The sequence below is a fragment of the Arvicanthis niloticus genome, chromosome 6 (assembly GCF_011762505.2).
Source record: "Arvicanthis niloticus isolate mArvNil1 chromosome 6, mArvNil1.pat.X, whole genome shotgun sequence".
In the NCBI taxonomy this organism is placed as follows: domain Eukaryota; kingdom Metazoa; phylum Chordata; class Mammalia; order Rodentia; family Muridae; genus Arvicanthis; species Arvicanthis niloticus.
This window is the reverse complement of record NC_047663.1, coordinates 46,024,348-46,052,153: the sequence shown is the minus strand read 5'-3', so window position 1 is coordinate 46,052,153 and position 27,806 is coordinate 46,024,348. Positions and strand designations below refer to the sequence as shown.

At 45.4% G+C, this 27,806-nt stretch overlaps 2 protein-coding genes across 7 annotated transcripts in view; one reads left to right on the top strand and one right to left on the bottom strand.

Moving 5' to 3' along the window:
• The window catches only part of Ywhae (tyrosine 3-monooxygenase/tryptophan 5-monooxygenase activation protein epsilon), a 38,520-nt gene extending 27,231 nt beyond the window's left edge, over positions 1–11,289 (top strand). The window contains exons 3-7 of one of the 2 annotated variants that reach the window (XM_076936295.1): positions 196–302; positions 1,237–1,443; positions 4,195–4,331; positions 8,574–8,618; positions 10,264–11,236. In XM_076936295.1, coding sequence (XP_076792410.1) covers positions 196–302; positions 1,237–1,443; positions 4,195–4,331; positions 8,574–8,581 — 459 coding nt within the window. In that variant the 3' untranslated portion in view covers positions 8,582–8,618; positions 10,264–11,236. Of the gene's footprint in view, positions 1–195; positions 303–1,236; positions 1,444–4,194; positions 4,332–8,573; positions 8,619–10,263 lie in introns of both variants that reach the window. The other variant, XM_034505781.2, reaches the window with a different exon arrangement.
• Positions 10,507–27,806, bottom strand: part of Doc2b (double C2 domain beta) — a 32,667-nt gene continuing 15,367 nt past the window's right edge. For 2 of the 5 annotated variants that reach the window (XM_076936287.1, XM_034505837.2), the window contains 6 exons: positions 27,529–27,638; positions 27,313–27,439; positions 23,255–23,412; positions 19,269–19,350; positions 18,225–18,321; positions 10,507–17,746 (listed from right to left, as the gene is read on the bottom strand). In XM_076936287.1, the coding sequence (XP_076792402.1) occupies positions 17,610–17,746; positions 18,225–18,321; positions 19,269–19,350; positions 23,255–23,412; positions 27,313–27,439; positions 27,529–27,638 (711 nt within the window). In that variant the 3' untranslated portion in view covers positions 10,507–17,609. The other 3 variants (XM_076936290.1, XM_076936288.1, XM_076936289.1) reach the window with 3 other exon arrangements.

Below are 27,806 nucleotides of genomic sequence, written 5' to 3'. Positions count from 1 at the left end.
TGGTTTGTGCATGTTTTAAGGAAGAAGAAGCTTCTCATTCTCTTAGCAGTTTTCTGTCAACTTAAGGTTTAGGTCTAAGAATTTGAAGCCATACATGCTTTATTTTAAGACTAGGTTCTTCAGATTAGACTCAGGTAGAATATAATAAGACTTTTGAATTACCAGAGTTAATTTGTTGATGTTTTCCCTCTCTAGGTTGAAACTGAGCTCAAGTTAATCTGTTGTGACATTCTGGATGTACTGGACAAACACCTCATTCCAGCAGCTAACACTGGCGAGTCCAAGGTTTTCTATTATAAAATGTAGGTTCTCTACTAGAAGGGAAAATGTAAGATTTAAAGTTGGCCTTAGAACCATAACTTTTTAAATATAGTTAAATATATTTTTAAATAATAAAAACTTTTCCAACTTTTATTTAAAAATAGCTGAGAATTTGGAGGGTTATAAGAACTTAAAGTTTTAATTAGCTGAAAACCCAATGCTAATGAAGAATTAATTGTTGTATTTAAGACTGACTGTTGGCAAAGAACCTAATACAAAACACCCAGCTTTTCATTGTGGAGCTCACCCTCCCTTCCCCCTCCCATTGTCTATCCTTGGCTGGCTTGGAACTCACTAATGGTAGACCATGCCATCCTAGAACTAGGAAACCTGCCTGCCTGTTTCCTGAGTGGGATCAATTTTATTTTGAGAGGAGGTCTGTGTAGCCTTGATTGCCTGGGACTCTGTAGATTGGGACCAACTCAGATGTGGAGTGATCCTGTCAACTTCCAAAGTGCTAAGACTATATGTTACCACACCCTGCCTGGGCTTTTGATTTTTGTGGCTTCCTTTTTAGCTAAAGTTTCTCATTTCACAGTATAATCTTTCTGTAGAGAAATAAGGGTGAGAATACTCAGGAATAGTGGGTGCTCAGGGCTCCTGGGCTCCTGGCACTGAAGTGATGGCAGCAAATGTGTGAGTGTGTGCCCTTCTTCAGAGACAGTTGTGTACTAGTCAGGTGAATTTTTTTTTTCTTCAGTTATTTTCTGAGGTAAAACAGAAGGATTACCAACCTGGTGGGGACTGAATTTTGTAGAGTTTCTAAAAAATATATGTCATTTGTAAAGTTTCTTTAAAAAAATCTATATTTTAAGTGTTAACTGTTTTTCTTTTTTTTTTTTTTTTTGTCGTCACGTATTGCATGGTATAAGGACTATTTCTCTAATTGTGTTTTTTGTAAATATTGTATTGTAGGAAAGGGGACTACCACAGGTATCTGGCTGAGTTTGCCACAGGAAACGACAGGAAGGAGGCAGCAGAGAATAGCCTTGTGGCTTACAAAGCTGCTAGTGACATTGCCATGACAGAACTTCCTCCAACGCACCCCATTCGTTTAGGTCTTGCTCTCAACTTTTCTGTATTCTACTATGAAATTCTTAATTCCCCCGACCGTGCCTGCAGGTAAGTAGTGGACGGAAGTTCCCAGTGTGGAGTGCAAAGGTTCTGTTTTCCTGTAGGTCATCACAGGATTCTTTTGACTTAAATTTTATTAGCGTTTATTCAGTCTTTTGGGGTTGCTTGCTTTCTTTGGGGCAGGGTTTTGGTACTAGATAGCTAGCCTAGCCTAGCCCTGAATGGATTATAGATGTTTACCACTTCAACTTCCTGGGAATGCTTTTAATACTCTTAGTGAACGGCTTTCTTTTTAAAAGATATTTTCTATTTAATATGAACAATTTTGTTTTCAGTCTTACTGATGTATGTGAAACTATGTCACTCTTAAGTTTTTGCGCGCTCATGTGTGTGTGCGCGCGCGAGAGAGAGAGTCCACATCCACCTGTGCCCATGGCATGGCAGATGAAGGTCAGAGGACAACTTGAGGGAATTGATTCTCTTTCTACTATGATGGGCCCCTAGGAATCAAATCATGGTATCAGTAGTTGTGAGCCCTTATGGGTGCTGGGAACTGAACATAGAACATCCTCTGGAAGAACAGCTAATGTATTTAACCACAGAGCCATCTCTCTAACCTTCTTTTCTCCCATTTTTATTTCAGCTTGTTTCTGGCTTCTAAATCATGTTTTAGAACCATCAGCATTAGCTATTTCAAAACATTTTCATCACTCCATCTAGTCTAAGGTTAAGCTGTGACTCTTACCCAGCCTCTCCTGTTTCACCATCTCTCAATTTGCTTGTTCTTAGCATTTTACATAAGTAAAACTGTTTTAATTTCTTGGTAACAGTATATAGCTCTTCTATCCTGTCCAGGGGTGGTGGCTTATGCCTGTAATTCCAGTCCTCAGGAGACTGAGGCAGAAGGATGCATGCCCTTGATTTGGTTACAGTGTGAAGTTGCCCGCTTCCTTTCACCTTTTGTAAAGTGCATTGATATATGAACTGGTTCCCCTGTTTTATTACAGAAAATTGAATCCAAGGTCTGTGTGTCTTAATTTTTGTGTGTGTGTGTTTGTGTTTATGTTTGTGTATTTAGGTACATGCTTGGTTGAGGTGGTAGGTATGTGTGTGTTTGTGTTTATGTGTGTGTATTTAGTACATGCCTGGTTGAGGTGGTAGGTATGTGTGTATGTGTGTGTATTTAGGTACATGCCTGGTTGAGGTGGTAGATGTGTGTGTGTGTGTGTGTGTGTGTGTGTGTGTATGTGTGTTTGTGTTTCTGTTTCTGTGTGTGTATTTAGGTACATGCCTGGTTGAGGTGGTAGGGGTGTGTGTGTGTGTTTATGTGTGTGTGTGTTTATGTGTGTGTATTTAGGTACATGTCTGGTTGAGGTGGTAGATAGAAGTGGAAAAGTGGACATTGGCTACTTTTCTCACTTTGTACCTTTTAATTTCTTCTCCTTTTTTTAAATGTATGGATCAGGGAAGTAGCTAGCTCAGCAGGTTAAAATGCTTGGTATGAGACTTGCCAGCCTGAGTAACCTCCAGGACCCACATAACCACCCACAATGCAAAATAAAAAGTGTTAACCTGTGTGTCTGTTGTGTCAGAGGACAATGTTAAGGTAGTTCTTGTACCTGTTAATCTGAGTGACACAGTTTCTATAAATTTTTACTGAGGAATCTGTAACTGTTAATCTGTTGTGTTGACTGAATCTTTCACTATTGTTTCTCCATGCATAGCATCTAGCTTGATGCCTCTTTGCCTTTGCTAAGTTAGATTCCATTTCTTCTTAAGATGTAGCAAATGGGACTAAGGCTATATATAGCTCATTGGTAAATTAGCTCACATAGCCCAATTTCTATTAAAATGTATTGATTTATAGTATTGTGCATCCTAGATCTTCTCTTTCATTAAATCTTAAGGAACTCAGGAAAATATCTTTATCACAGATTATTTTTTATGGCAGTATTGGGTGGAGTATATAGACCTTTACAGTCTAGCCTATTTGTAATAGTTTGTGTAAATCATATTAATAATTAGTGCTTTGGGGCTAGAGAGATGGCTTAAGTGTTAAGAATATGTGCTTTCAGAGGGCCTGAGTTTTATTCCCAGCACATTAAGCAGCTCCCAGCTGCTCATGACTCCAGCTCCAGGGGATCTGATGCCTCAGCCCTCATCAGACACCTGCACTTGTATATACATTGACACACATACATAATAAAAAAATTACTTTTTTTTTTTTTTTTTAAAGGAGTTCATTAGTTGGGTGAGGTTGTACAGGGCTGTAAAAATCGTCCCATGTGAGAGGCTGAGGCAGTTTATATAATTGCTTTGAGATACACTCTTACTGTGCCACCCCAGCTGGCATGGATAGATCGTGCTCCCTTCCCGAGTGCAGAAGTTAGTCATGTGCTAGCACTCTTGGCTAGGGTTGTAATTCCAAGGCCAGCCTTGGTTTATATATAGGAAGGTGTTTTAACAAACAACTGTACCATTTCTTGAGATGGCTGAGTAGGTAGGTAGGGGTGCCTCATAGCCAGCATTTGGTTCTTAGGATCTATGTGATGGAGATGGGGGGCAACCATGACAGGTACAGCTATACAAAATTGTAGAAATACATTTTTTAAAGTTTTTTTGTTTTATATTAAACGCAAGCTGAACAAAACTATAGACTCTTAGATATTTTTATTCACAGTTCTCTTTTAGCAATTGTCTGTTACCTTTTTATCAGTGAGACTGGTGGGATAACTGAGAGATGCGCCCATTGTTGCTATCTTTATTGTTAATTTGTTACTAATAATGCATTTATTTCAGGTTGGCAAAAGCAGCTTTTGATGACGCAATTGCAGAACTGGACACGCTGAGTGAAGAGAGCTATAAAGACTCTACGCTCATCATGCAGCTGCTACGTGACAACCTGACGCTGTGGACCTCAGACATGCAGGGCGATGGTGAGCAGCCCCAGATGTCTTCTCTTTGGTTGCCTCTTCTAAATTCTTCTGCTGTTTCTTAATCTTGGTCTATAATTCAGACTCATAGCCTGACTGCAGTAATTAAAGTTTATTTCTTCTATAGGAAATGGTGTCTGAGTGCCATTTTAGCCTTGATAGTGAAAATAAAAGGCCTATTTGACAATTTCATACATGATGAAAAAATCTTAAGCTAATATTCAAAAATGTAAAAGCTTTGCCTTTAATGACATTTTGGTACTCATACTGCTTTAGTCACTATAGGGGCAAAATGACAGAAAACCATTTCCTTTTTATTTTACAAACTTCTTTATATATATATATATACACACACACACACACACACACACACCCACACCCACCAATGGGTCTCCTAGAACTTGAGTTACAGATGCCTCCATGTGGGTGTTTAGGATTGAACTTGGGTTCTTGGAAGAACAGTCAGTATTCTTAAGCATGGAGCTATCTCTCCAGGCCCCATTATTTCCTTTTATATTCCCAAAATTTACTTGGGAGGGAGTGACAGAGGTGGTTTATAAAACACTATATGGCATTAGTTGATACTAATGAAACATCTTTTTTCTGTGTGTGTGGGGTCTGTCTTCAAACCCTAGGCCCGTGCATACCAGGTACATACTTCATCTCTCTGGCTGTACTCTGGTGCCTATGTAGAAATCTTTTTCTCTAAAAAGCAACTGTTTTCCTTCCTCTAGGGTTCTATGAGGAATAAAATGATCTGTCCTTAGATCTATTTTCATGAGTTCTGGTATTGTCTGGTCTTGGATTTTCATTTACAGAGTTAACTATTTTTTGCAGAAGTAATTTCTGTTTGGGAGATGTATGGGTAAATTTTAACTTTAGATTAAATTTTAAATTAAAAGTTGAAGTTTGTCACATTTGCTTTTAAGGTAGAGCTCTGTGTGTGTGTGTGTGTGTGTGTGTGTGTGTGTGTGTGTAGGGTAGACGTCACACCCTTGTGCATGCTAAGCACATGTTCTAGCACTTAACTGTATTTCTCTAAAGATCAATTTTCACTGGGGTTGATCTTTTATGAGGTAGTTTTATACAGTTAGTGTCGGGAATTGGAAGCAAACTTTAAAATAAGATTTATTTTTAAACAGTTTATTTTTAAAATAACTGTTTTAAAATAAGATTTATTTTTAAACAGTTATTTTATTTATATATATATATATATATATATATATATATACACACACACACACATATACACATACATACACACATACATACATACATACATACATACATACATACATACATGTATGGATGTCTTGCCTGCATTTATGTTTGTGCCTGAACCTGGTACCTTCAGAGGAAAGAAGAGGTGAGATTCCCTAGAATTGGAGATGTGTGAGCTACCATGTGTGTACTAGGAATTGAACCCAGGTCCTCTGGAAGAACAACTAGTGTTCTTAGCCATCTCCTCCATTCATTCATAATAAGGAGTATTTTGCTAGCATGCATGCACGAACATCTCATGCATGCTTAGTGTTCAGCAGAATCAAAAGAGGGTATCAGATCCCCTGGAAGTGGGCTCACCACCATATGGATAAAGGAATATGGAATATAACTAACTCAGTGTCTTCTACAAGGATAGTAAGCACTCCTTAACTGCTGAACCATCTCCAACTCCAAAGTTTATAGGTTTTTTCTTTTAGATTTATTTATTTTATATATGTGAATACACTGTCGCTGTCTTCAGATACACCAGAAGAGGGCATCTGATCTCATTACAGATGGTTGTGAGCCACCATGTGGTTGGCTGGAAATTGAACACAAGACCCCTAGAAAAGCAGCCAGTGCTCTTAACTGCTGAGCCATTTCTCTAGCCCAAGTTTGTGTGTTTCAATATTTGTTTTTTGAGACAGGGTTTCTCTCTGTAGTCTTGGGTATCCTGGAATTTGCTCTGTAAACAAGGGTGGACTCAAATTCACAGAAATCCTCCTGGGGAGTGCTGGGATAAATGATGTGTACTACAACTGCCCAGCCCCTGGAGTTTGTATTAACTGCAATCATGTTAAGCGTGTTACTCAGACAGAAGCCTATGCTTCTACCTACAGTTTCTGGTTAGATTGACAGGTTTTATATTGTCTTTGGAAATGTGCATGGGTTATGAATGGTATTCATTTGCCCTTTCTGGTAAAATTGAGTTTAATTTTTTACTTTATTTTTGATAACCTACGTGAGAACTTGTTTGGCCAGCTTCTAAAAGCTCACTAGGTCACCAAGTATTTATATATTATATGACAGATGTTGTAATGAGATACGTGATCTGAACGTCTTACTTTGCCAGCCTCAAGAGAGCCATGGCATACTTTTCCACACAGCACTTACACAGCCTGTCAGCCGTAAGGAGGACTGATGACTGTGACCTACAGTTCTTGCTAGCTTTACACTTTGTTGTATTTTAACAGTAAGTTTGCAGCATGACTGTCCTTGGCTGTATTTTACACAGTGCTTTATAGCTTACAGGGGCCTAGTAGCTCTGTCTTAGAAGGAATAAAGGGAAGACACAAGAGCGTGGTGAGCAGTATTGGTCACTGTGCCTTTCAGATCTCGGGGACATGAAAATTTAAAAGTCTTACTGGATTATAATGCCATTTATTTTAGGCTGGGCTTGCTAACACACACCTTTAATCCCAGCTCTCAAGAGGCAGATGCAGCCACCTGTGAGTTTGAGGCTTGGTCTGAAGAGCATCTGAGGGTAGCCAGGGCTACACAGAGAAATCCTGTCTGAAAAACAACAACAGGGCCTTTTTTTTTTTTTTTTTTTTTTTAAAATAGTCATGCATGGATATGGGTAGAAGTGTACCTATGTCTGAAACTCTTATCTCAAGCCCCTCCATTAAAAGAATAAAATATAATTTATACAAGTTTTAATCTTAATTACATTTCGTGTGTGTGTGTGTGTGTGTGTGTGTGTGTGTGTGTGTGTACCCATGCTTTAGTCTAATGACAACTTTGTGTTTCTTTCTACCTTTTTTCATGGTCAGGGCTCCTAGTTTCTTTGTGTAGACAAGGCTGGCCTTGAACTCAGATCCACCTGCCTTTGCCTCCGACTGCTGGGACTAAAGGTGTGCACCAGCCACACCTAGCTCATGTTCTTTACACCTTGTGTTCTAAGCTTTAAAAATTCTGCGGCAGGGGGCAGTGGCGGCAGAGGCAATTTGTGGTAGTACAGAAGCCAGAAGCCAGACAGCCTAGGGTGCTGTTTTTTCTTAGGTGCCACCCACCTTGGCTCCCCCCACCCCCCAACCTGACAATATTGCTATCATGGTATTGGCAACTTTCCAGCATTTAGCTTAAGTTAAGAGACTTTTACATGAAAAATAGTGTTATTAAATGTTTGAATTGGGAATTCTCATATGTTTTGCTTACCTACTTGTATATTTTTCCTATAGATCATGCTAATGACTGGTCTTCATTGGAACATAGTTTTTTTGTTTTCATTTTTGCGTGCTTGCGTGCATGCATGCGAATACTACATGTCTTCTTCGTGCCTGCAGAGGCCAGAAGAGGGTGTCAGATCATTTGGAATTTGTTACAGATGGCTGTGAGCCATCACGTGGGTGCTGAGAACTGAGCCCATGTCATCTGCAGGAACAGCCAGTGCCCTTAACAGATGGATTACCTTACTAGCTCAGGAAGATGATTCTTTTTAAAAAATGTTGTAATTCATTGTGCATGTCTGTGGAGGACAGAGAGTCTCTGATTCTCTGATCATGCTGTTTCCCATGGTTATGTTTTTTTTCCCCCCTTTGGTTTTGGGTTTTCAAGACAAGGTTTCTCTGTGTAGCCCTGGCTATCCTGGAACTTACTCTCTAGACTAAGCTAGCTTTGAACTCCGAGATTTGTCTGTTTTTGTCTCTGCTGGGATAAAAGGAATCACCATCACCACCCAGCTGCTGTTACTCGTGGTATTCAGTCTAGTCCCATTCTCTTAAGTCTTGAAAGGGCTGGTTTCATAGAGAGGAAATGTGTATGCTCTGCCTTCTACTCCTGAAGTGGGCAAAATAAATGTATCAGTGTACCTCCAAAAAGTTTCTTGGGAGTAAAGGAAAAAATTGGACAGGTTATTTATTTCTTAAAGTTTATTCAAGTAGAAAGACCAGAGCTTACTCCTGATGTTCCCTTTGTCCTGTGTGGTTTATTTTCCTGTAATGTGCTCTCACCTCATCTCCCTCCCTCTCTCCTTGACTGTAGATTCCTAAAGGAAAACCCAACTCTTCCTTCCCTTAAAACTACGTTGTAAGTCACTGTTGTGTTGCAGAGAGCTCCACTGTTTGGTTCTCACTAATAATGCTTGCCTATGAGCTCCTGTCCCTACAGACTCACCTGGTTGGTTACCTCCTCAGGTGCTAAGTCTAGAGACAGCCATGGCCCGCTACCTGCCTTGGCTAGTTGGATGTGGCTTATATGATGTGTGACTTCGATGTCTTGTGTCTGAGTGCCTGGGACTCTTGCCATGTTTGCCAGTTGCTTGTGTGTGCTCCTTTGGTCTGTTAGCACACTTGCCAGTGTGTTCCTTTTACCATTGAGTCTGCAGATGCAAGCTCCTGAGTGGATGCATTGCTCTGGAGGGTTGGCCTCCCTCTGTTCTTTTCTAGGAGATGGTTACGTTTGTCTTTGCATGTCTTTTCCATCTTACAAGTTAAACCCTCCATGTGCGCTAAGCAACTTTGATTTTGAGACACCATCTTAATATGTAGTTCATATTGGCCTTGAACCCTTGTGCTGTGATAAAGGCTTGGCCTTATGTAACTTATCAGTGTCAAACTTTCTCACCACAAGAAACTTGAGTACTTTACTTGATGCTTACTACTGTTGTAATGCTTCAGACTCAGTATAAATGCTATCCTTGTAAGTATTGTAAATGGGAAGCTTGTCATCTAAGCTGTTCTCTTGTTTGTTAAATGGTTCAGTAGCACTTAATTGAGTGTTATGTGTGCTATTTTCATGTATTGTTGGGGATTGAACATAGAGCCTTATGCATGCTAATAAGTACATGCAGTATTACCCCCACCCTCTGGTTAATTGAAGTTTTTAAAATTCAAAGTAATAATTCTCCAAAATTATAACATACAAAAGGATACAATTTTTACCTGTTTGATCATTTTTTTTAATCAAAAGCTTCGCATGTTTCCTTAATTATGGCTGACTTGATTCATGCTTATAAGTAGGTAGATGACCCTCCAGTAAATAGGCTTGGCTTCTTCTTGCATGTTAGCAGTGCAGTTGAAACTAGGCAGGTTAATTGTCATGTTCAGAGAGTAAAGAGAAATGAAAGTTGGCCCAAATGCCCTTCTGAAATAACCTCAGTGACCATGTGTTTCACTCTGAAGAAAAGAGTCTGCTGTTTGGCCTATATGGCCACTATAAAAAGAAATATTCATATACAGTAGCACATCTTCCTCAAACACCATAGAACTCCTGTGGAACTTCATTCCCTGGAAGGATAGCTGATGTTGAGCTTGTGGGCAAATATCTACCCCAAAGGTCAAAAGTAAAACACTGTTGGTTCTTGAAGAAGTGAGGTTATTGAGAAAGAGTATTTGACCCAAGACACCCAGGAAGGCTCGAGGGTCGTTTTAAGACTATTATTTGAACGTACTCTGGAAGAGCTTGTTCAGCAGAGATATTTGATTTTTGAGCCTTTAAAATTTTTAATTTTATCATCCTGTAACACTTGATTATTTCAGGTTGTTATTATTTATTGTTTATTATTTCAGGTGGTTGGTAGCTCTTGGTTTAAGCGCCTCAGCTGTGAGGGTTAGAAGACCTTTGCCTGCTTGTGTTTGCTAACAGTTGAGGCGAAACTTGGGACTCTTAGCTTGGAATGGTATCTTTGTGACCATTAGAGCATGTGACAGTAGCTGTGCCTTGTTCCTTACAGGTGAGGAGCAGAATAAAGAAGCGCTGCAGGATGTGGAAGATGAGAATCAGTGAGACGTAAGAAAAGCCAACAAGAGCAACCATCTCTGACCACCCCACCCCAGCCCTCCCCTTGGAAGTTCCCCATTGTCACTGAGAACCACCAAATTTGACTTTCACATTTGGTCTCAGAATTTAGGTTCCTGCCCTGTTGTTTTTCTTTCTTTTTCTTTTTTTTTCTCCCCTCCCCTTTTTTAAAACAAACAAACAACAGTTTTCAGAAGTTCTTAAGGCAAGAGTGAATTTCTGTGGATTTTACTGGTCCCAGCTTTAGGTTCTTTACGACACTAACAGGACTGCATAGAGGCTTTTTCAGCATTACTGTATTGTCTCCGGCCACGTGTGGCAAGATCATCATTAGAAATGGAAATGACATTTGAAAGCCATTAGACTTCTAGGTGATGCATCTAAGAAAGATTAATCACACAATAGAGGCATATGCGCTGTCATTTTTTTCTTTTTTTTAATTGTTAAATTGAATTTTATACCAATGTTTAAACTTAATTGGGTGTTAGCTTGAGGTGTTTTGGGGGAGTTTGTTGTAATGGTTTTGCTGTAAAATGTGTTTGGAACTCTGCTGAAGTGTTGCTGAAAAGCATGGTGCTGGTAACAGTTCAACAATCCGTGGCTGCTCATTCTTGCCGACTCCTCCCCCCTCTGAAGCAGGTTAGCATTGAAGGTGGTATGGAAGCCTGCATGCGTGTTCAACTCTGTTCCTCCCTCCTCCTCGGCCTTCTTCCTCCTCGGCCTCCCTCCTCCCCTCCTCCTTCGCTCGCTCAACCTCTTTTGTTCAGTATGTGTAACTTGAAGCTAATTTGTACTACTGGATATCTGACTGGAGCCACAGATACAGATCTGTATTGTTCTTACTGAAACACAGCATGGAATTAACATTAAACTTAAATAAAACAAACCTAAATTAAAAATGCCAAATATATTATGCCTCCATCCTTTATACTTCTAAAATAAAATCTCTAGTCCAAACATATTTGACAGTATTGTTTGTCTGAATGTGAAAATATCCCCCAATTTATCCCATAAATCATTTGTTTCCCAATGATGTGTATGGGGGGGGATTGCTTGTAATCTGGTGTTGAACAACTAAGTCAGTAGATTGTCCTGTCTTTCAAACCAGTTAGCAACACAATATTTATGTTTAAATTTATCATTAAAGCACAACAATCATTTAACACAGGTGTAACTATGGGTCATTTTCTAATGTGTTAAATTTGACTTCTGCAACTAGATAAGGCTCAGTGTGTCGAAATAATCTTTGGTCTAAAGTAGAATTACTCTTCTCACTGTAGAAGTCAGCAGCAAGAACAGGAGCTGACTGAATCCCTTGTCAGTATCACCTGTTAACAGAAACAGCTACACCGTGTGCATAATTCTCTCAGAGGCAGGTCATGTGGTAGTGTGTGTGGGTACTTTTGTCTCCTTCAACAGAAGAACTCAGAAGGCGCATCCAAGTCTTGCTGTGACTGAAGGTGCTGCAGTAAGTACAATTGCTGGGCTGTTTGTGTGGGTAGGGTAGCATGGTGCATTTGTAAATATCCTGTGTCAGCAAACATTCCTTTTGCAATGCTAGGGTCGGAAATGTTTTCAACTAGAAAACAGTGTACAGTTGACTTTTTTAAAAGTGCCACACTATTCTCGAGTACCATGATTGTTACCCAAGGTCCAGTCACATAGGCTAACTAACTCAAAGCTATCCTGCTTCAGCTTTCCAAATTGCCAGGCTCAAAGGCACACACATGGCCAGATTCTAGTTTTATCTCCAGCACACGCCACCATATAAAATAATTTTTGTCACTTCCTTTTCCATCAAATTGATAGGAAAGAGTTGTCTTCGGTGTCATAAAGGGGTTTCAGATGATTGTTTTATGTCTAGTTTCCAGATACTTGTTTAAGGCCAAAATCAAAGTCATAAGACACTGAGCATTTTTAAAGCTACTCGGAATGCAGGTGTTCACAGTGTTACTGCACCAGACACTAATGTCTACCTGATTGCTGGGCTTGATCCTGGTAGTGGAGTTAGAGCTGGCTGGAAAAATGGTCCAGTGAGATTGGACACTACAGTGGACTCAATTCAGTTCCCCGGACCCAATTGGCTCGTTCACCATTGCCTGTTAACTCCAGTTCCAGCAGAATTGACACCTGGCCTCCACAAGCACCAGCAAAAGAGAATAAATACTCAGGGAAAAAAAAATGTGTGTGTGTGTGTGTTTTTAAATAGTGAAGCTTGAAAACTGAAAACCAAATATTCTGATAGAAGTAGGTGGATCTCTGAGTTCAAGGTCAGCCAGGTCAACAGAATGAGTTACACAGAAACCTGGTCTCAAAAAAGCAAAAACAATGCATTAAAAACAACAAAACCCTTGGGACATCCAGCTTTGACAGCCCGATGCCGAGTTCATCCTTAGCGTGAAGTAATACCTAATTCTGATGTGAGTTTGGGTCTCTTACTCAGGCTGGCCTGGGAATTCAATCCAGGATGGCTTTCAACTTCCATTTCCCAGGTGCTGGGAGGACAGGTGTGTTCTCAAGGATAAAACCTGGAGCTTGTTTACTGCCTGGGCAGCAACTGTTACCATGGAGCTTTTACCCCAAACCTGGCCATACAGATGGCACTGTCAAGTTGGCTTGTCCAGAATGTGGACTTAGGTGTAGCCAGCAAATCATAAACGATGACTCTTGTTTTCCAGAGACAGGATTTCTCTATAGCCCTGGCTGTCCCCCGTTGGCATCAAACCTGGAGGTCTGACTGCCTCTGCCTCACAAGCACTGGGAATTAAAGGTTGCACTTTGACACCTTGCCAAGTTTTTAAGAAAAGTTTTAAAAGTTTTATGTGTGTTTTTCCTGCATGTTATGTAAGTATTCCTCGCTGAAGAATCTGATCCCTGTGAACTGAAGTTACAGGCAGTTGTGAGCTGCCGTTTAGTTAAACAGAAGTCAGGTCTTGTGTAAGATCAGCAACTTAGCTCTAAGCTGCAACAATCCCCACCCAGCCCCTCATGAGCATTTCCAAGCAAACTTGAGAAGGAAAAACCAACCTGCCTAGAACTTGAAGTTAAAAGTAAGGGTCAGGAGTCGAAGGCCAGCTTTTACCCAATTCGGTCATGGAGAAATCTGCTGAAGTCAAGGGGGGCCTTTCAGGTTTTTAGAGATGCATGCAGGAAAGGCTGGGAAAGTGATGAACCCTGCAAGGGTAGTTGCTCCACTGCCTGGGCTACAAAGGCTGACTGTCCCCTAAGGTGTGAGCTCCTGACGTAGTAGCATCCCCTGAACATTTGGGTTCAGTAAAAATATAGTTATATTTGAAATATTTTATGTGCACTGGTGTTTTGTCAGTACTTGGCCCTCATCCCTTTCCCACCCCACTTGGCTACACTGGGCTCCTTGAGGTTCCCCAGCCATACCAAGCCAGCCCCTGTTCCAAGAGGCCAGCCACGTCTGTTCCCTCTACCTGGAACATGCCGTCAAATATTCCATCCCCAGTGCCCTTTCTGGCCTCCTCTAACTCAAGTCTTCTGTGGAGATCACAGGATCCTCCCAAGGTACCTAACTGACATCAGCACTAATCCTAGCCTTGTGGACAGCACTGATCCCAGAGATCCAGGCTTGAGCCTCGTGTGATGTGTACAAGCATTTTAACCCATTACTTTAGAATTTTATTGTGTGTATAAGGGAGGGGAAATAGAGGGAGGTTGATGTCTGAGTGTGCAAACTGGTTCAGTTGTGTGGAGGTCAGGTTAACTGTTCTCAACTCGATGCAGGGATGCTCTTGTTTATTCTGGGTTAGTTGGCAGGAAGGCTCTGGGCAATTCCTCAATCCCCACTTCCCATATGGTCCTTGGATTGCTGGGGTTATTAATGTCACATCACATCCTGATTTTGGTGGTGGTGGTGTTGAAATGGTTTGCATAGCCTTGGCTGTCCTACAACTTAACTCTAGGACCAGGCTGGCCTCAAACTCAGAGATCTGCCTGCCTCTGCCTCCTGAGTGCTAGAACTAAAGGCCTTGGCCACCACCACCTGCATGTCCTGAGTTTTTTTGTTTGTTGAGACAGGATTTCTTTGTGTAGCTCTAGCTGTCCTGGGACTGGGTATGTAGACCAGGCTGGCCTCCCAAGTGCTGGGATTATAAAGGTGTGGATCACACCAGAAAAAGTCTTGCCTTTTAAAATTTGGCTTCCAGGGATCACGCTCAAGATCCCGAGGCTTGCGTGGCAGGTGCATCTGTTCAGCCTCACATTTTCAAACTTCTGACCCTGTTTCCCCATATGTAAGCCTGTTCAAATGGTGGGGCGTAAAAGGCAGGAGGACCACCACAAGTTAGATGCTAGACTGGTTTACAAGTGCATTTCAAAAAACAAAAATAAACACCACATGTAAGCTCCAGTTGCCTTTCGCTTGTTCCCTCTAGATCTTCCAAGGAGTCTTCCAAACTAGTGTGACCTCAGTACGACGTTTTCATTTACTTTGAGTTATATATCGTTATAAATGTTAACAAATAAGACTTAAAAAGGACACCTTCGGGAAGGTCAGACAAGATTACAAAAATTGTGTCGTGGCGCTGCAGTTTGAGGATGTATTCTACAGCCGTCACGTGGCAGCAAAACTGTAAGCAGTGCACGAGTCCGTGTCGACGACAGCCAGAGTCCATGCATCGGGAGGTTCATTTGGCTGGAGAAGGGCAGGACATGCTTGGCCCGAGCTCGGCGGGCGGGCGGGCGGGCCACGGAAGTGCAGCTCCTCGTTTTTACCACTAGAGGTCAGGAGGTCACCGCCTCCGGGTTGGAAGACGGGCCCGTTCGGGGATTGGCTAACGGTGACGGTGGGCGGGGCGGAGACCAGGACGCGAGGTGGGTGATGGACATCAAGAGATAGATGTCCTGGTTACTGACAGTACTTTGGAATGACCTTTGTTTTTGGTATCAAATTTCCTCTTTGCAACGCTGATGGGCCAGAAGAAAGATACTCGTTTGGGATGAAAGGCTGAACTGATTTGCAACTCTCAAAGGGGTTTTTCGCTTTAGCAGAGATGCAATGTACTAGAGATTTACTAACGTTCCAGGATCCCGGGAAAGTTCCATCACTTTTTAGTGGGCTTACCTTACACGTGAGGTGGCTAGAAGCCCTGCTTCTCACCCTGCCTGTGCCTGCGGTTGGCAAGGATCATCACTGAGACCCAAGCCCACTTACTGCCTGGGGCAACAGAGGGACGCAGGTTTCTTGTCCACCTGAGCCCCGTTCTTTTGCTGAGCCTCAGTCACCTCGTGTCTAAAAAATGTTTCTGTATCTTCAAGAGGTTTCCAAGCTCCTGTCTGAACGAAGCACCCCAAAAGGCAAAATCCGAGTTACTCAAAGCTCAACCAGGTGCACTAAAACACTGCTCCCGCTTCTAGCTGTATGGGGAAAACATCAGGCCTGTCCCCCAAGTCCTTTGACCTCAGGCTGGGGGTGGGGCAGCTGAGTTCTAGGGCTTGGCTGTGGCCTTTTGGCAAATCCTAAATGGCACAGAAGATTTCAAAGCCAGCTAGAGGGTGAGGTGGCGGACAATAACAAGACTTCTCAGACCTCACCAAGCTCCAATAACTCAGGGGGGAAGGACCTGGGAGTCCTCATCCTCAGTCAAAGGGCTTGGAGTTTTGCTTCAGCCCTTTGCACCTTGGTGGCCCTGGAAGTTTATCAACTAACTCTGGGACCATTTCATCTATAAAATGGATTGACTACGTCTCCCACCACACAGGATGGTGAAGAGTCAATAAGAAAGCACAGGCCAATTCAGTAACAGGGGCAACGCCTTTTCAAGGGGGAAATCCAGTCTCTACTAGCAACAGGTGGCTCAGTGCTGTGGAGGGCTAGAGACCCATTTTCCCTGCCAACTAGGGAAGGCTGGCAAGCATTTGGATTGGAATCATGCCCTGGGGCTGAGTCCTTATTTCAGTTGTAGGAGGGTTCCAGTCTTAGGGCAGGACCACTATGTCTTAATGGGGCTCTGAGATGATGGTAGAACTCCTTGGTTCCCTGCTTCTCCTGTATTCCTGAAGCCCCAGTTGGCAGGAGGCAGTTGGAGCTTCAAGACTGACGGCAGTTGGAGCTTCAAGACTGACAAGTGTCCTATCCTTTCCTAGAAAGTGAGGCCAGAGCTCTCAGCTCCTGAGGCAGAACCCCTATCACCAGCCTTCCCCCAAACAAGGCTCTCTTATTTTCCACTGCTAGTCCTGAAGGCAACCAGCCGTCCTGATAGGGCCAGGATGCCACAGGTAGCGGTGAGAGACCTAACACCAACTTGAGCTGAGGGGATGAGGAAGGGAGAGTTGGGTGGGCAGGAGGGATGCTTGCCTCTTTCCATGTTAGTAAGATCCCTTTCTCTTCCCTGAAGCCGACTGGATATTTATGCTGAGAGCAGGGGGGCAGTGTGCATCGAGGCCCCTTGGAAGCAAGATCAAATCGGAGAGCTTGGGTTTGAACATTCCTTTTCCCCAGTGCTTGTACACATCCCCAAGCCCACCTCCTGCCTAAAAACCCAACTGCTGCCCCAGTGCAACCCTAGGCCCTCATGGCTCCCTGTCCCCTGGTACCCTCTTTCAGGTCTCCTTTGGTCTGTATATGGTTTTCTCCTAGCTTTCAAGCCACAGTCGGCTTTTCAAGACTGCTGAGCCATGACTCTCCTAGGATGACTCCCTTACCCTCCACCCTTCAGCAGTCAGCAGTCCCCACAGCCCCTGCAGACAACTGGCTGGTCCTGGTGTGCCTCACCCCTTTGTAGCAATATGTGCACACAGATGCCTTGCTAGACTGGGAAACCCCGCCCCAGAGGCTCACGGACTCTTATTTGTCCATCAATGCTAGGCACTAGCAAGTTGGAAGCTCTGGCTGGCTACACTGTCCTGGAGTCCTGGGCTCTGTCTGCCCATAGTCCTCCCTCTGTCTCCAGGCAGCCAGAGTATCCCCCATTTCTGTGATTGCAGCAGGGCTCCACCCCTCACCTCCAATAGGTCCTCGCTGTAGATAGCCCTTCCTTTGGACAAAGCTGAGACTGAGGATTCCTCCCAGCTCTGGCCCTCCTGGGTGCCAGGGGAGCTGAAACAGGTTTCCTGTTGTGTTTTCCTGTCCCTCTGAGGGAGGTTGGGTGCTCTTGGCCTCTTAGCCTCCTAGTAGGGGCTGCAGTGGCTATGTCCGAGCAGACAACCTGGATCTTGCCCATTGTGAGGGCCACAGCCCTTGGTGGCAGCTGAGAAAACCCAGGGTTGGACCTGTGTGGGCCGGGTGGCAAGGGTGGGTGGCAGCAGATGGGACAGTCAGTCGCTGAGTACAGCCCCTGGGAGCTCATTGGTGAGTGTATGCCAACGCTCAATCCTCTTGTCCTTGTTCTTCAGGCAGTCAAACCAGTGCTTCAGGCGCTCACCCTTGGCATTGATGCCCAGAACCACTCCACCTGAGGAAGAGACCAGAGGGGCAGCTAGGGATCCAGTGATGCCAGTGTCCGGGCCTTCTGTCCCACCCATTTGTGTGTGGACAGCCCCTAGCATCCAGCCACACCCGGCCCATTTGTCCCAGTGTTTGATGTCATGTTCTTTCTGTACCAGGGACCAGAACAGTGTGGGGCAGGGTTCCATGGCATGTTGTAGGGAGTGAAAAGGGGAGGAAGGGCTACCGTGGACCACTGTATACCAATGTCATGCCCACCAGAAACTGTGGTCACATGGGCTTTGAGTGCTGACCCACTCTGGTGCTGACCATTATCATTCTATGTCACCACAGATGCCGTGCAGTCTTCCCAGGCTTCCTACCCCCCACCCCGGGCCTGTCTTCTGTCACCTGGGTATAGTTTGGAGAGTGTCTGAGATCCCATTCAGGGTAAGTGGTACTTAGATGGGCACACAGCTAAGTGGTCTTCCCCTTACATTCCTTACCGATGAAATCATTGGATTTTCCAATGTCGTAATCCCAGACAGTGACCTCCAGTGTCTTTTTGGCCAGGTCTCCATGCTTGATCTCGTAACAGAACTCCTGCTGGCCAGAAGAGGGTGTTAGAGCCAAAGCCACTTGGCTGAGAGGTTTGTGATGTGCTAAAGCATTGAAGTGGTCAGTGAAGCTTGGTCACTCTGACCAAACTGCCCACTTCTGCCTGAAGGGAGGCTTAGCAGGCCCCTCCCTCTATCCACATACCCCTCTGTCCCTCAAGCTCCTCCAAGATGCTGCAGAGACCCTGGCTGCAATTAATTGTCTAGCAAAGAGTCTTTGTCATCCTCTGGGGCTGGCCTTGCTTCCCAAGCACCTGCTGTCACCTCTGCCTGTGAATCCGTGGCTCTAAATCAGGACCCAGACATTCTGCTCTTCTTTCCAACTTACTCAGTGGAAGATGCCCAGGTCTGTGTCCCACCCTCTGCTCTGAGGACCTGGGCACCCACTGTCCTGTTCTGCCAGTGGCCCTAGAAGGTGTGTCTTCACTTTAGATGTTGTGCCGTGACCTTCTCTTCTAAAAGTTCATGCTTAAGATCTGAGCAATTGAGTTCCAAACAGAAATTGCAAAAACATCCCATGGTATTTTAGTAAGCTTATGGTACTGGGTTCACAGCATTTAGAGCTGTCTTGACACACTTGCTGGGATGTCTTGAGTCTTCACAGTCTACCCAGAGTGTCTCCCCACTGTTCACATCTCCCTTCCCAATCCTGTCATCTAGAAGGTCACTCAGGAGCCTCTCAACATTCTCTCTTTCCACCTCCATCAACACCAACCTTCTAGAAGGCTCCTTAGTCCCACGAGCTTGCCCATTGCAGAGCAGTCTAGTAGAGCCTTACCCACCATGGCTGAGGGCTCTTCTGGCAGCTGCTCCCCACCCTCTCTTACCACTTCTGATCCCACAGTACCCCTCTGAAGACCAGGGGTCCCTCCAGACCCCACCCAGCCCAGGGTAGCCCCACAGCTCTCGAAGCCTAGCAGGCCCCAGCCATACCTCATTGAATTCTGGGTTTAGTGTTTTCTTCTTCACTGCGGTCTTATGTTTGGATTTCTTGTCTACATCTGGCTTCAGGTATCTGGAATGATAACTGGGGACAATAAGGGCCTGGGAGAGCCATGAGCTTCAGATGGCACTAGCAGAATGTTATGGGGATAACCTGGGAGATGCATCCCTGGTCACCTTTGTCCTAACCTGGAGACCTAGCTTGCCCACCTGTGGGCAACATTGAGGCACCTGCAGGGTTACCCAGGCACACCTGCGTCCCCAGAAAAGGATGTTTCTATTCTCTGGAAATATGATCTTTACAAAGCTCAGACCCCACATAGGAAAGCCAGTTTTGTAAACCAGAGTTTGTCCCTTGTTCAGGAATTGTCATTGTTTTTTGGGGGGTGGGATGGGGCATTGGGGTTATTGCAGTGCTTGACACTGAACCGAAGATCTCAGGTATGCAAAACAAATGCTCTACAAACTGATTTTAGCCCCAGTCCCAAGAGCTAAAAGAGCTTACACACACACACACACACACACACACACACACACACACACACACCCACCATAAAATCCATTTTTCTCAAGTGTAAAATTCAGTTTTTCAGTATAGCCCCCGAGCTGGGCAAGCTTCCTTCCTTTGTTAGAACCCAAGGAAGGTTCTCTTGATAGTTATCAGGGTTGATCCCTCCAGAGGCTTGGCTCGTATCCTTAGCCTCCTTGAACTTTAATCCCCCAGGCCCAGAGAGCTGGAATGATTTGCCCAAAGGTCACACAGCTGGCAAGAGTGATGCTTGGGCTGGCAGCACACACCTTTGATCCCAGCACTTGGGAGGCAGAGGCAGGCCGATTTCTGAGTTTGAGGCCAGCCTGGTCTACAGAGTGAGTTCCAGGACAGCCAGGGCTACACAGAGAAACCCTGTCTCGACAAACAAACGAGGTGGTGCTTGAAAGCCAGACTCCATCTCCTTTCTCCACGACAGAAAGTCATTCACAGGCTGAACTCTCTTTTGTAGATCCTCTCACCCTGTCCCTGCCCAGACAACTGTATGACAAATGCCTTATTTCTGTACATTGGGTGGCGCTGGGAATCTCGACACAGTAAATGTAGAGGGTTAACATGCCCAAAGGCATGACCAGAGCCAAACTTCTTCTTCTTCTTTTTTTTTTTTCTCTGAGACAGGGTTTCTCTGTATAGCCCTGGCTGTCCTGGAACTCACTCTGTAGACCAGGCTGGCCTCGAACTCAGAAATCCACCTGCCTCTGCCTCCCAAGTGCTGGGATTAAAGGCATGCACCACCAGAGCCAAACTTCTTGCCACGTTTTGCCAAATGTTGCCCTTGGAAAAGCTGAGTGCTATTGTTCGTTCAAAAATCCTTACTTCAGGCCCAGCAGCTTGCCTTGGGCTTCACACTCGCTGCCCAAGCCCACCCATGTGAGTTCATGAGTTCAGTGCCCTCGGAGCACACATGGTGGAAGGAGAGAAAGGACTCCTACGAGTTGTCCTCTGACCTCAAGCACACACTTTTCAGTCTCCTGGCATGGTTAGGATGACCCTGACTCCTGATCCTCCTGCCACTACTTTCTAAGTGCTAGGATTACAGACATGTCCATCACATCTGGCTTCAAGTTGAGGGTCTGTTATTTGAATGATACTGGTTTGTTAAAACAAACATTAGGAAGTATGTGGTGGCAAGTGGTTTTGACGAGGAGAGTGGAATGAAGATGTACATGACACTTGTGGGGTTGTTTTGTGTTTGTGACACAGTCTTGCTATATGGCTGGGCTTCCCGGGTTCTCAGTGTGTAGTCCAGACTGGCCTTGAGCTCTCCATCTTTCTGCCTCCACCTCCTAAGTGCTAAGGTGCCATGTGTGCACTGCTGAGTCTGGCTTACACAATACCAGGTAAAGGCCAATTCACACAGTCATCCAAAATTGAAACAGCCTGTGTGCTCTTCAACTGCTAATCTGATGAGCAATTAATTCATGTTTTCTGTACATACCAAAAGCTATGCAGCCATATCAAAGATGGCATCCCCAGTATATATACTGTGTGGGTGAATCTTAGTCAAATCACTCATTGCAGGAGAGAATCTCAACCAAGCAGCATCTGTATGATGCTTGATGTGAAATCTGGAAAAGGCAACGCTACTGGGATAGACAAGAGGCCAGAGGATGCCTGGAGCTAAGGGAATTCTGGGTAAGAGCAAAACAGATGGCTTTTTTTGTATCCACTGGTCCTTTGGATTCAACTAGGCGAGGGCTGAATTTGGTGGTGCATGCCTGTAATTCCAGTTCTTGGAAGGCTGAGGCAGGAAGATCACACGTTTATGGCTTGCCTGGGGTCCATAGTGAGATCCTGCTTCAGCCCCTGCCCCTGCAAAGAAGGAGGCAACTTCACTTGTACTGAACCTCTGCAGCCTTTCTCCATCTTTACTCAGAGGACAGATAGCATGTTGGCATATTTCCAGTGGCAGGGAGGAGCCCCGAGCCTTGAAAGCATCCTGCTAGGGCCTCAGCCAGTTTGCTTGTGCAAGTCAGCACCAAGGGAGACCCTGGGTTCTGGGTCACATCACATGACCTGGAGTTGGAGTTCACCCAGCAGATTGGCACTGAACATGATTTCAAATGTTCATGCCACATTGGTTCCACATCTCATTTCTGTCTGAAGAGAAAGGCAGCATGGAGGTGACACAGTGGTGACACACCAGTGACTCTCTAATGCCGCTGCTCTGTGTCTCCCTGTCTCCACTCAGGGATGCTCTCCATGGCCCTTAGGTGCCCGTGGATGATGGCACATCTATAGGTGCTATAGATGCCCCCAAGTCCTTACATAAAATGGGCTGGCATCTGCACAGAACCCTCCACGGCCTGCTATAGACTTCTAAGTAGCCTCTAGATCCTGTTTGATACCTCAGCCACTGCAAATGCTGCACACGTGACCGTTACTCCGTAGCTTAGGGACTAATGGCAAGGAAAAGTCTGCACATGCTCAGAAGAAAGCTCTTTTTTTTCTTTTAGATTTAAAAATTTTTATTTCATGTGTATGTGTGAGCACTTGCATGTGTCTGGTCTATGTACACCCTGCATACACCTGGTCCCCTCTGAGACCAGAAGGTGGCACCAGAGCCCTTGGAACTGAAGTTACAGGTAGTTGTGAGTCAAACTGAAGTCTTCCCAAGGCTCTTCTCAGGAGAGTATCCCTGTGAACACAGGTGACATTTACACTATTGTGAAGCAGGCCAAGCACTAAAGGTGAGCTCTGTGGAACTTGCTGCCTTCTTCTCCAAAAGGCCACCCCCTTCTACCTGCCTCCTGGATCTCTGAGAGCATCCGAACCCGGTCCACGTTTACTCACATGGGGCCCAGGCCGCTGGTACAACCCCTAGCTAGTGTCTATTCATAGCTTTGCTGTCAGTGGAAGGGAGGGGAGACACAAGGGTTGGGCACACAGGAAGACTTGGCAAAGGTCTCTTGCCAGCTCCCCTAGCCTCCTGGCTCCGTGCCCTGGGCCCACCTCCTCCTAGCACTTGCTTGTGAGCTACTAGTGACCTTGTACAGCTGGACCCAGGGTTGATCTCCAGCACTGGATGTCCGTCCATGTGTGGCAGTTCACACCATCAGTTGCAGCGATTGCATGAGAGGTAGAGGAAGCAGGATTTGAAAATCATGTAACTTGAATTTGGCTGCACAGTAAATACAAGGGCACTCTGGGATACATGTGACCTTGTTCTCTATGTCCAAAAGGAAGACAACTATTTTCTCTCCCCGTGGGTGACCCTTCGGCAGGCTTCAGTTCCCCATCTATGAAATGAGATGGCTGTACTCAATCCCAGAATCACAAAAGGAACCCAGAAGAAAACACCTTGGTGGACAAAGCCCATTACTCTGAGGAAACCCCCTTAGCGCCTGCCATGCTGGGCTCTGGCTCCAGCCACACAGGACTCAGGTCCTCCCAGGAGAACCAAGCACAGGCCTGGCCGCACACTCACGTTTTCACATAGGGGTCCGAGTAGCCATTAGCATCCATGGCAGCCAGGTGTGCACAGCGCACGATGCCCACAAGCAGGCCCTGCTTCTGTGAGCTGTATTTGAGGGAGATTAGGATGCGGCCACGCTCTTCTAGGGACTTGTCCTCTGCTTTGTCCACCTGCAAGAGAGGGTAGTCACTCTGCTGTTCCTGTGTGCTTCCACCTTCTTGGCTAAGCAGACAGTGAGGTTGTCCCTTTTTTTTTTTTTTTTTTGGTTTTTCAAGACAGGGTTTCTCTGTGTAGCCCTGGCTGTCCTGGAACTCACTCTGTAGACCAGGCTGGCCTCGAACTCAGAAATCCGCCTGCTTCTGCCTTCCAAGTGCTGGGATTAAAGGCATGCGCCACTGCCCCCGGCAAGGTTGTCTCTAATCACCTCTCTAGCGTCCACCTGATGATGTGAGCAGCTAGGCTTGGATGTAAAAGATTCATGAAACCCAGAGGGCTTGGGGTGCAGCTCCATGGTTAGCACTTGGCAAGTGAGGTCCTTGAGTCCATCTCTAGCTTAGAAAGGAAGGAAGGAAGGAAGGAAGGAAGGAAGGAAGGAAGGATGGAGGGAAGAAGGAAAGAAAGAAGGGAGGGAGAAAGGAAGGTAGGTAGGTCAGGAGGGAGTAAGGGAAGGCAGACAGGTAATTTCTGTGTCCTTAAGTATAATTTTTCTGGAACACAGCCTTCCCCCCTCCCCCACCATTTCCATTTCTCCTGCAGCTGCTATGGCTTACTACAGGAGAAGTGAGTGGCAGTGACAGAGATGGCCTGGTCTGTAGAGCCAGACATATTTTTTACCCGGGTAGGAAGTCACCCAGCCTGCTGTACCCCTCATCACACTCGAACGAGCCTTCTCTATAGACTTTAGCTGGTGACCTCTTCCATGTCTTTGCTTAGCTCCACCCACTTCTAGAACATCTGGGGGCCTTCCCTCAAGAGCCTAAATGACGGAGCTTTGCCACCTTTCAAGCCTCAAGGCAGCCGGAGCCTGGTGGGAAGACGCCCAGCCCCTTCCAAGCAAGCCCTCCTTGGGCCTCCACATTCCATCCCTCCAAGTCCTGACAGCTGGAATCTTCCCCATTTCCCACACTCCAGTAAAGTCATCCAGACATTCTGTTAGAAGCTCATGTCCCCTGAGGGTCCCTCCTCAGGGTTCTGCTAGACCCCTCTAGGACAGCCTCAGCCTTTGCTTGTAGCCGTGCTCTGCTTGGAACTGACTAGAGTCCCCTGGAGATGAGAGTCCTGTAAGGTGAGGAAGGGATGCCTGTGACCCACAGGCCTTTCTCCAAGTTTCATGCCCAGAGCAGACATGGGTAATCGATCCCCACATTCACCCTTAATTCTAAACCCAATATTCAGGCAGTTATGAGCAATGGTGCAGGGGTTGGACTCTAGGCTCTGCATGTAGTATATATGAGCAGAGGTTTTCAAAGGCAGATGAAACTACCATACTTTGGACTGTTTCACCTGACAGCCACTGAACCAGGTATTTACTTAGAACAATAACATAATAGAGTATAAAATCTAAAACACAAAAATATGTCCTTACAACCAGAGTGGTTGTCCCAAATGCCACCCTGGGGTCCCTGTGTACCCACAAACTGACCAGTGAGCAAAAAGCAAATTCGAGGGAGGCTCAGCAATGGCCCAGGATGCCTCTGGAATACTCAACACAGACTCATGCATGCGCATTCACATACATGTACACACATGTATACATAGTGCACATGTGCACACGTACACTACAAGCGCTCATGCATCCATGTGCACAGAGTTTTGTTTCTATCTGAGGTCAGAATTCGGATACAGGAGCTGGCAGTGCTCTCCTGAGAGGTGTAAGCCATTTGGAAAATTTGGGTTACCTCTGTCAAGTGACATTGAAGGTTCTACCCATCAGATATGCACCTGAGTGGAGAGAATGTGACATGAGAATACAGTCTGAGAAAGACAAAGGCACCGTCTCAGTTGCTGGGTGTGGATTCTAAGGGCTGGACCTGGGTCCAGCTTTTGAAGCAGCCATGTCCCAGGCTCTAGATCCTGGTGGGCCTGTCACACAGAGGTTAAATGCTGGGTTTCCTCTCTTTGGCTCAGACTTTGGGGAGACAGCCATGTCCTAAACATTGGGAGATAAAGGACTTAGCCTGTCTTTAGCCTTGAGCATTGGGGCTCCTTAGACCCTCTGCCTTATAAACCAGAGGAGGAAGAGATGAGGCGGGAAGGCAGACAGGAGAGTGATTGGAAGGGAACGGGCACCAAGGCTCTGGGAGGGCTCAGCTGCTGAAGACAACTGGGGGCCAAATTTGTCCTGACATCATGTAGAACAATTACAATGTCTAGGAGAGATTATTTTCTGTCTCCTCTGGGCATCTCATGGCTCTCCTGGCCTAACACACTCCAACTGAGTTGTCCTTAGTGAAGGCTCCCCAGACCTGGAACTGCCCTGGCAGCAGGCCTTTGTCTCCATCCAGCCCATTCTACCTGGTTCTTGGCTCCAGCCCTAGTCTCTCTCTGCCTCTCTCTGAGCCCATCAGGCAGGGAGCCTGTTAAAATAACACCATGCCTTGCCTTGTGCCACAGGGCTGTACTCTTAGCTACTGAGGAAGTCGAGACAGGAGGATCAAGAGTTCACTGCCAGCCAGGTGGTGGAGGTAGTCACGCACCTTTATCCCAGAAGCAGGCAGATCTCTGAGTTCAAGGCCAGCCTGGTGTACAGAGCGAGTTCAATGACAGCCAGGGTTATACAGAGAAACCTGGGAAATTTAGCAAGATTCCATTTGGGGGTGGGTGGGTGGGTGGGATGGCTCAGTCAAGTGTCTGCTGTGTAAGTGTGGGTCCCCAGCACCATTGGAAAGCTGGCCTTGGTGGCTCAAATCTGTAATCCTAGCCCTGGGGGAGGTGGACACAGGAGAGTCCCAGATTACTGGCCAGTAAGAGTAGTTAGTGCGCGCTGGGTTTAGTGGGAAACCCTGTCTCAAAAAGTGAGGTAGAGAGCAGTTAAAGAAGACACTCCATGTTGATGACAGGCTTACACATTCACACATCTGCCCACTGTGTGTATGCGTGCACACACACACACACACACACACACACACACTCATACAAATGTATACATACACACATGTACACACTCATACACACTACATTATACACTATACGTTCACACATCTACCCACTACACATACACATAGCTCACACACACACATACACATGTACAAACTCATACATACACATGTACACGCTTATACATACTACATTACACACAGGCCTACACGCTCACACATCTACCCACTTAACACACACTCATATAGACTACACACACATGCACATACATACACATGCACACACATATACACATTCATACATACTACATTACACACAGCCCTACATGTTCACACATCTATCCATTACACTCGCAATAGACTACAGACATGCACACGTACACACTCATACACACTAAGTTACATACAAGCCTACACATTCACATATCTACCCACTTCACACACTCACAGACTGCATATACACATACATGCATACATGCACACATGTGTACACACTCATACACATTATGTTACATACAAGCCTACACATTCACACATCTGCCCACTGTACACACACTCACATAGATTACACATGCACACACATGTACACACACACATATATACACTACATTACATACACATGAACATTTTAAAAAATTGTAAAAGTAAAATTTTAAAAGGACTGGGATGTAGCTCAGTGGAAGAGTGCTTCTTATTCACACAGGTCTTAGATTTAGTTCTCAGCACCACAAGAACAGTTACCTTGTCACTTGTGGAAGGTGCAATGATTCCCTCCACTTTTGTGACGTCCCCTCCTAGACTTCTGCCCCCTCCACTGTGCTCTCTACTCCATGAATTAGCCCCACTCCTGTGCCATCAACAGGCATCAAGTTCCTTCCAACTCCCTGCAACTGTGCCTGGAACATAGTATTGGCACATAGTAGGTGCTCAGTAAACTCCCACACGGCTGGGGTGCCGGAGCCTTCCTCCACTCACCGGCAGCTGCTTCTCCAGGCAGATGCTGAAGGTCTTGGTGTGGTTGGGCTTCAGCTTCTTCAAGGGCACTCGAGTCTCTCCAATGAACTCATTGTGGCGGAATTTGTCCTCATCACACACGGAGATCCTGGGGGCGATTGGCTTCCACAGTCAGTGGGAATTCACAAGTGGCAGGGTGTCCCCGGGTGGGGTGTAGGCACAGGGGCCCTCACCCACCTCAGGGTCTTTCGGATCATGTCCTCATCCGTGATGCCATAATAAGTGAGGGTCTCGTTCCATGAGGGGTTCAGGGTGTTCCGCAGAGTTTTTGTTCTGAGCTTATTTGCCTGGGAAAACACAGAATGATCTTATTTTGGTCCTGAATAAGTGTGGCCGCAAAGCTGGCAGGCCTGGTCCTTCCATTCATAGAGGCACTATCTGACACAGCGGAGGGGCCTGAGGCAGAAGGTGAAACACACACTGTTAATTAGCTGACTCAAAAACAGCAAGCTTAC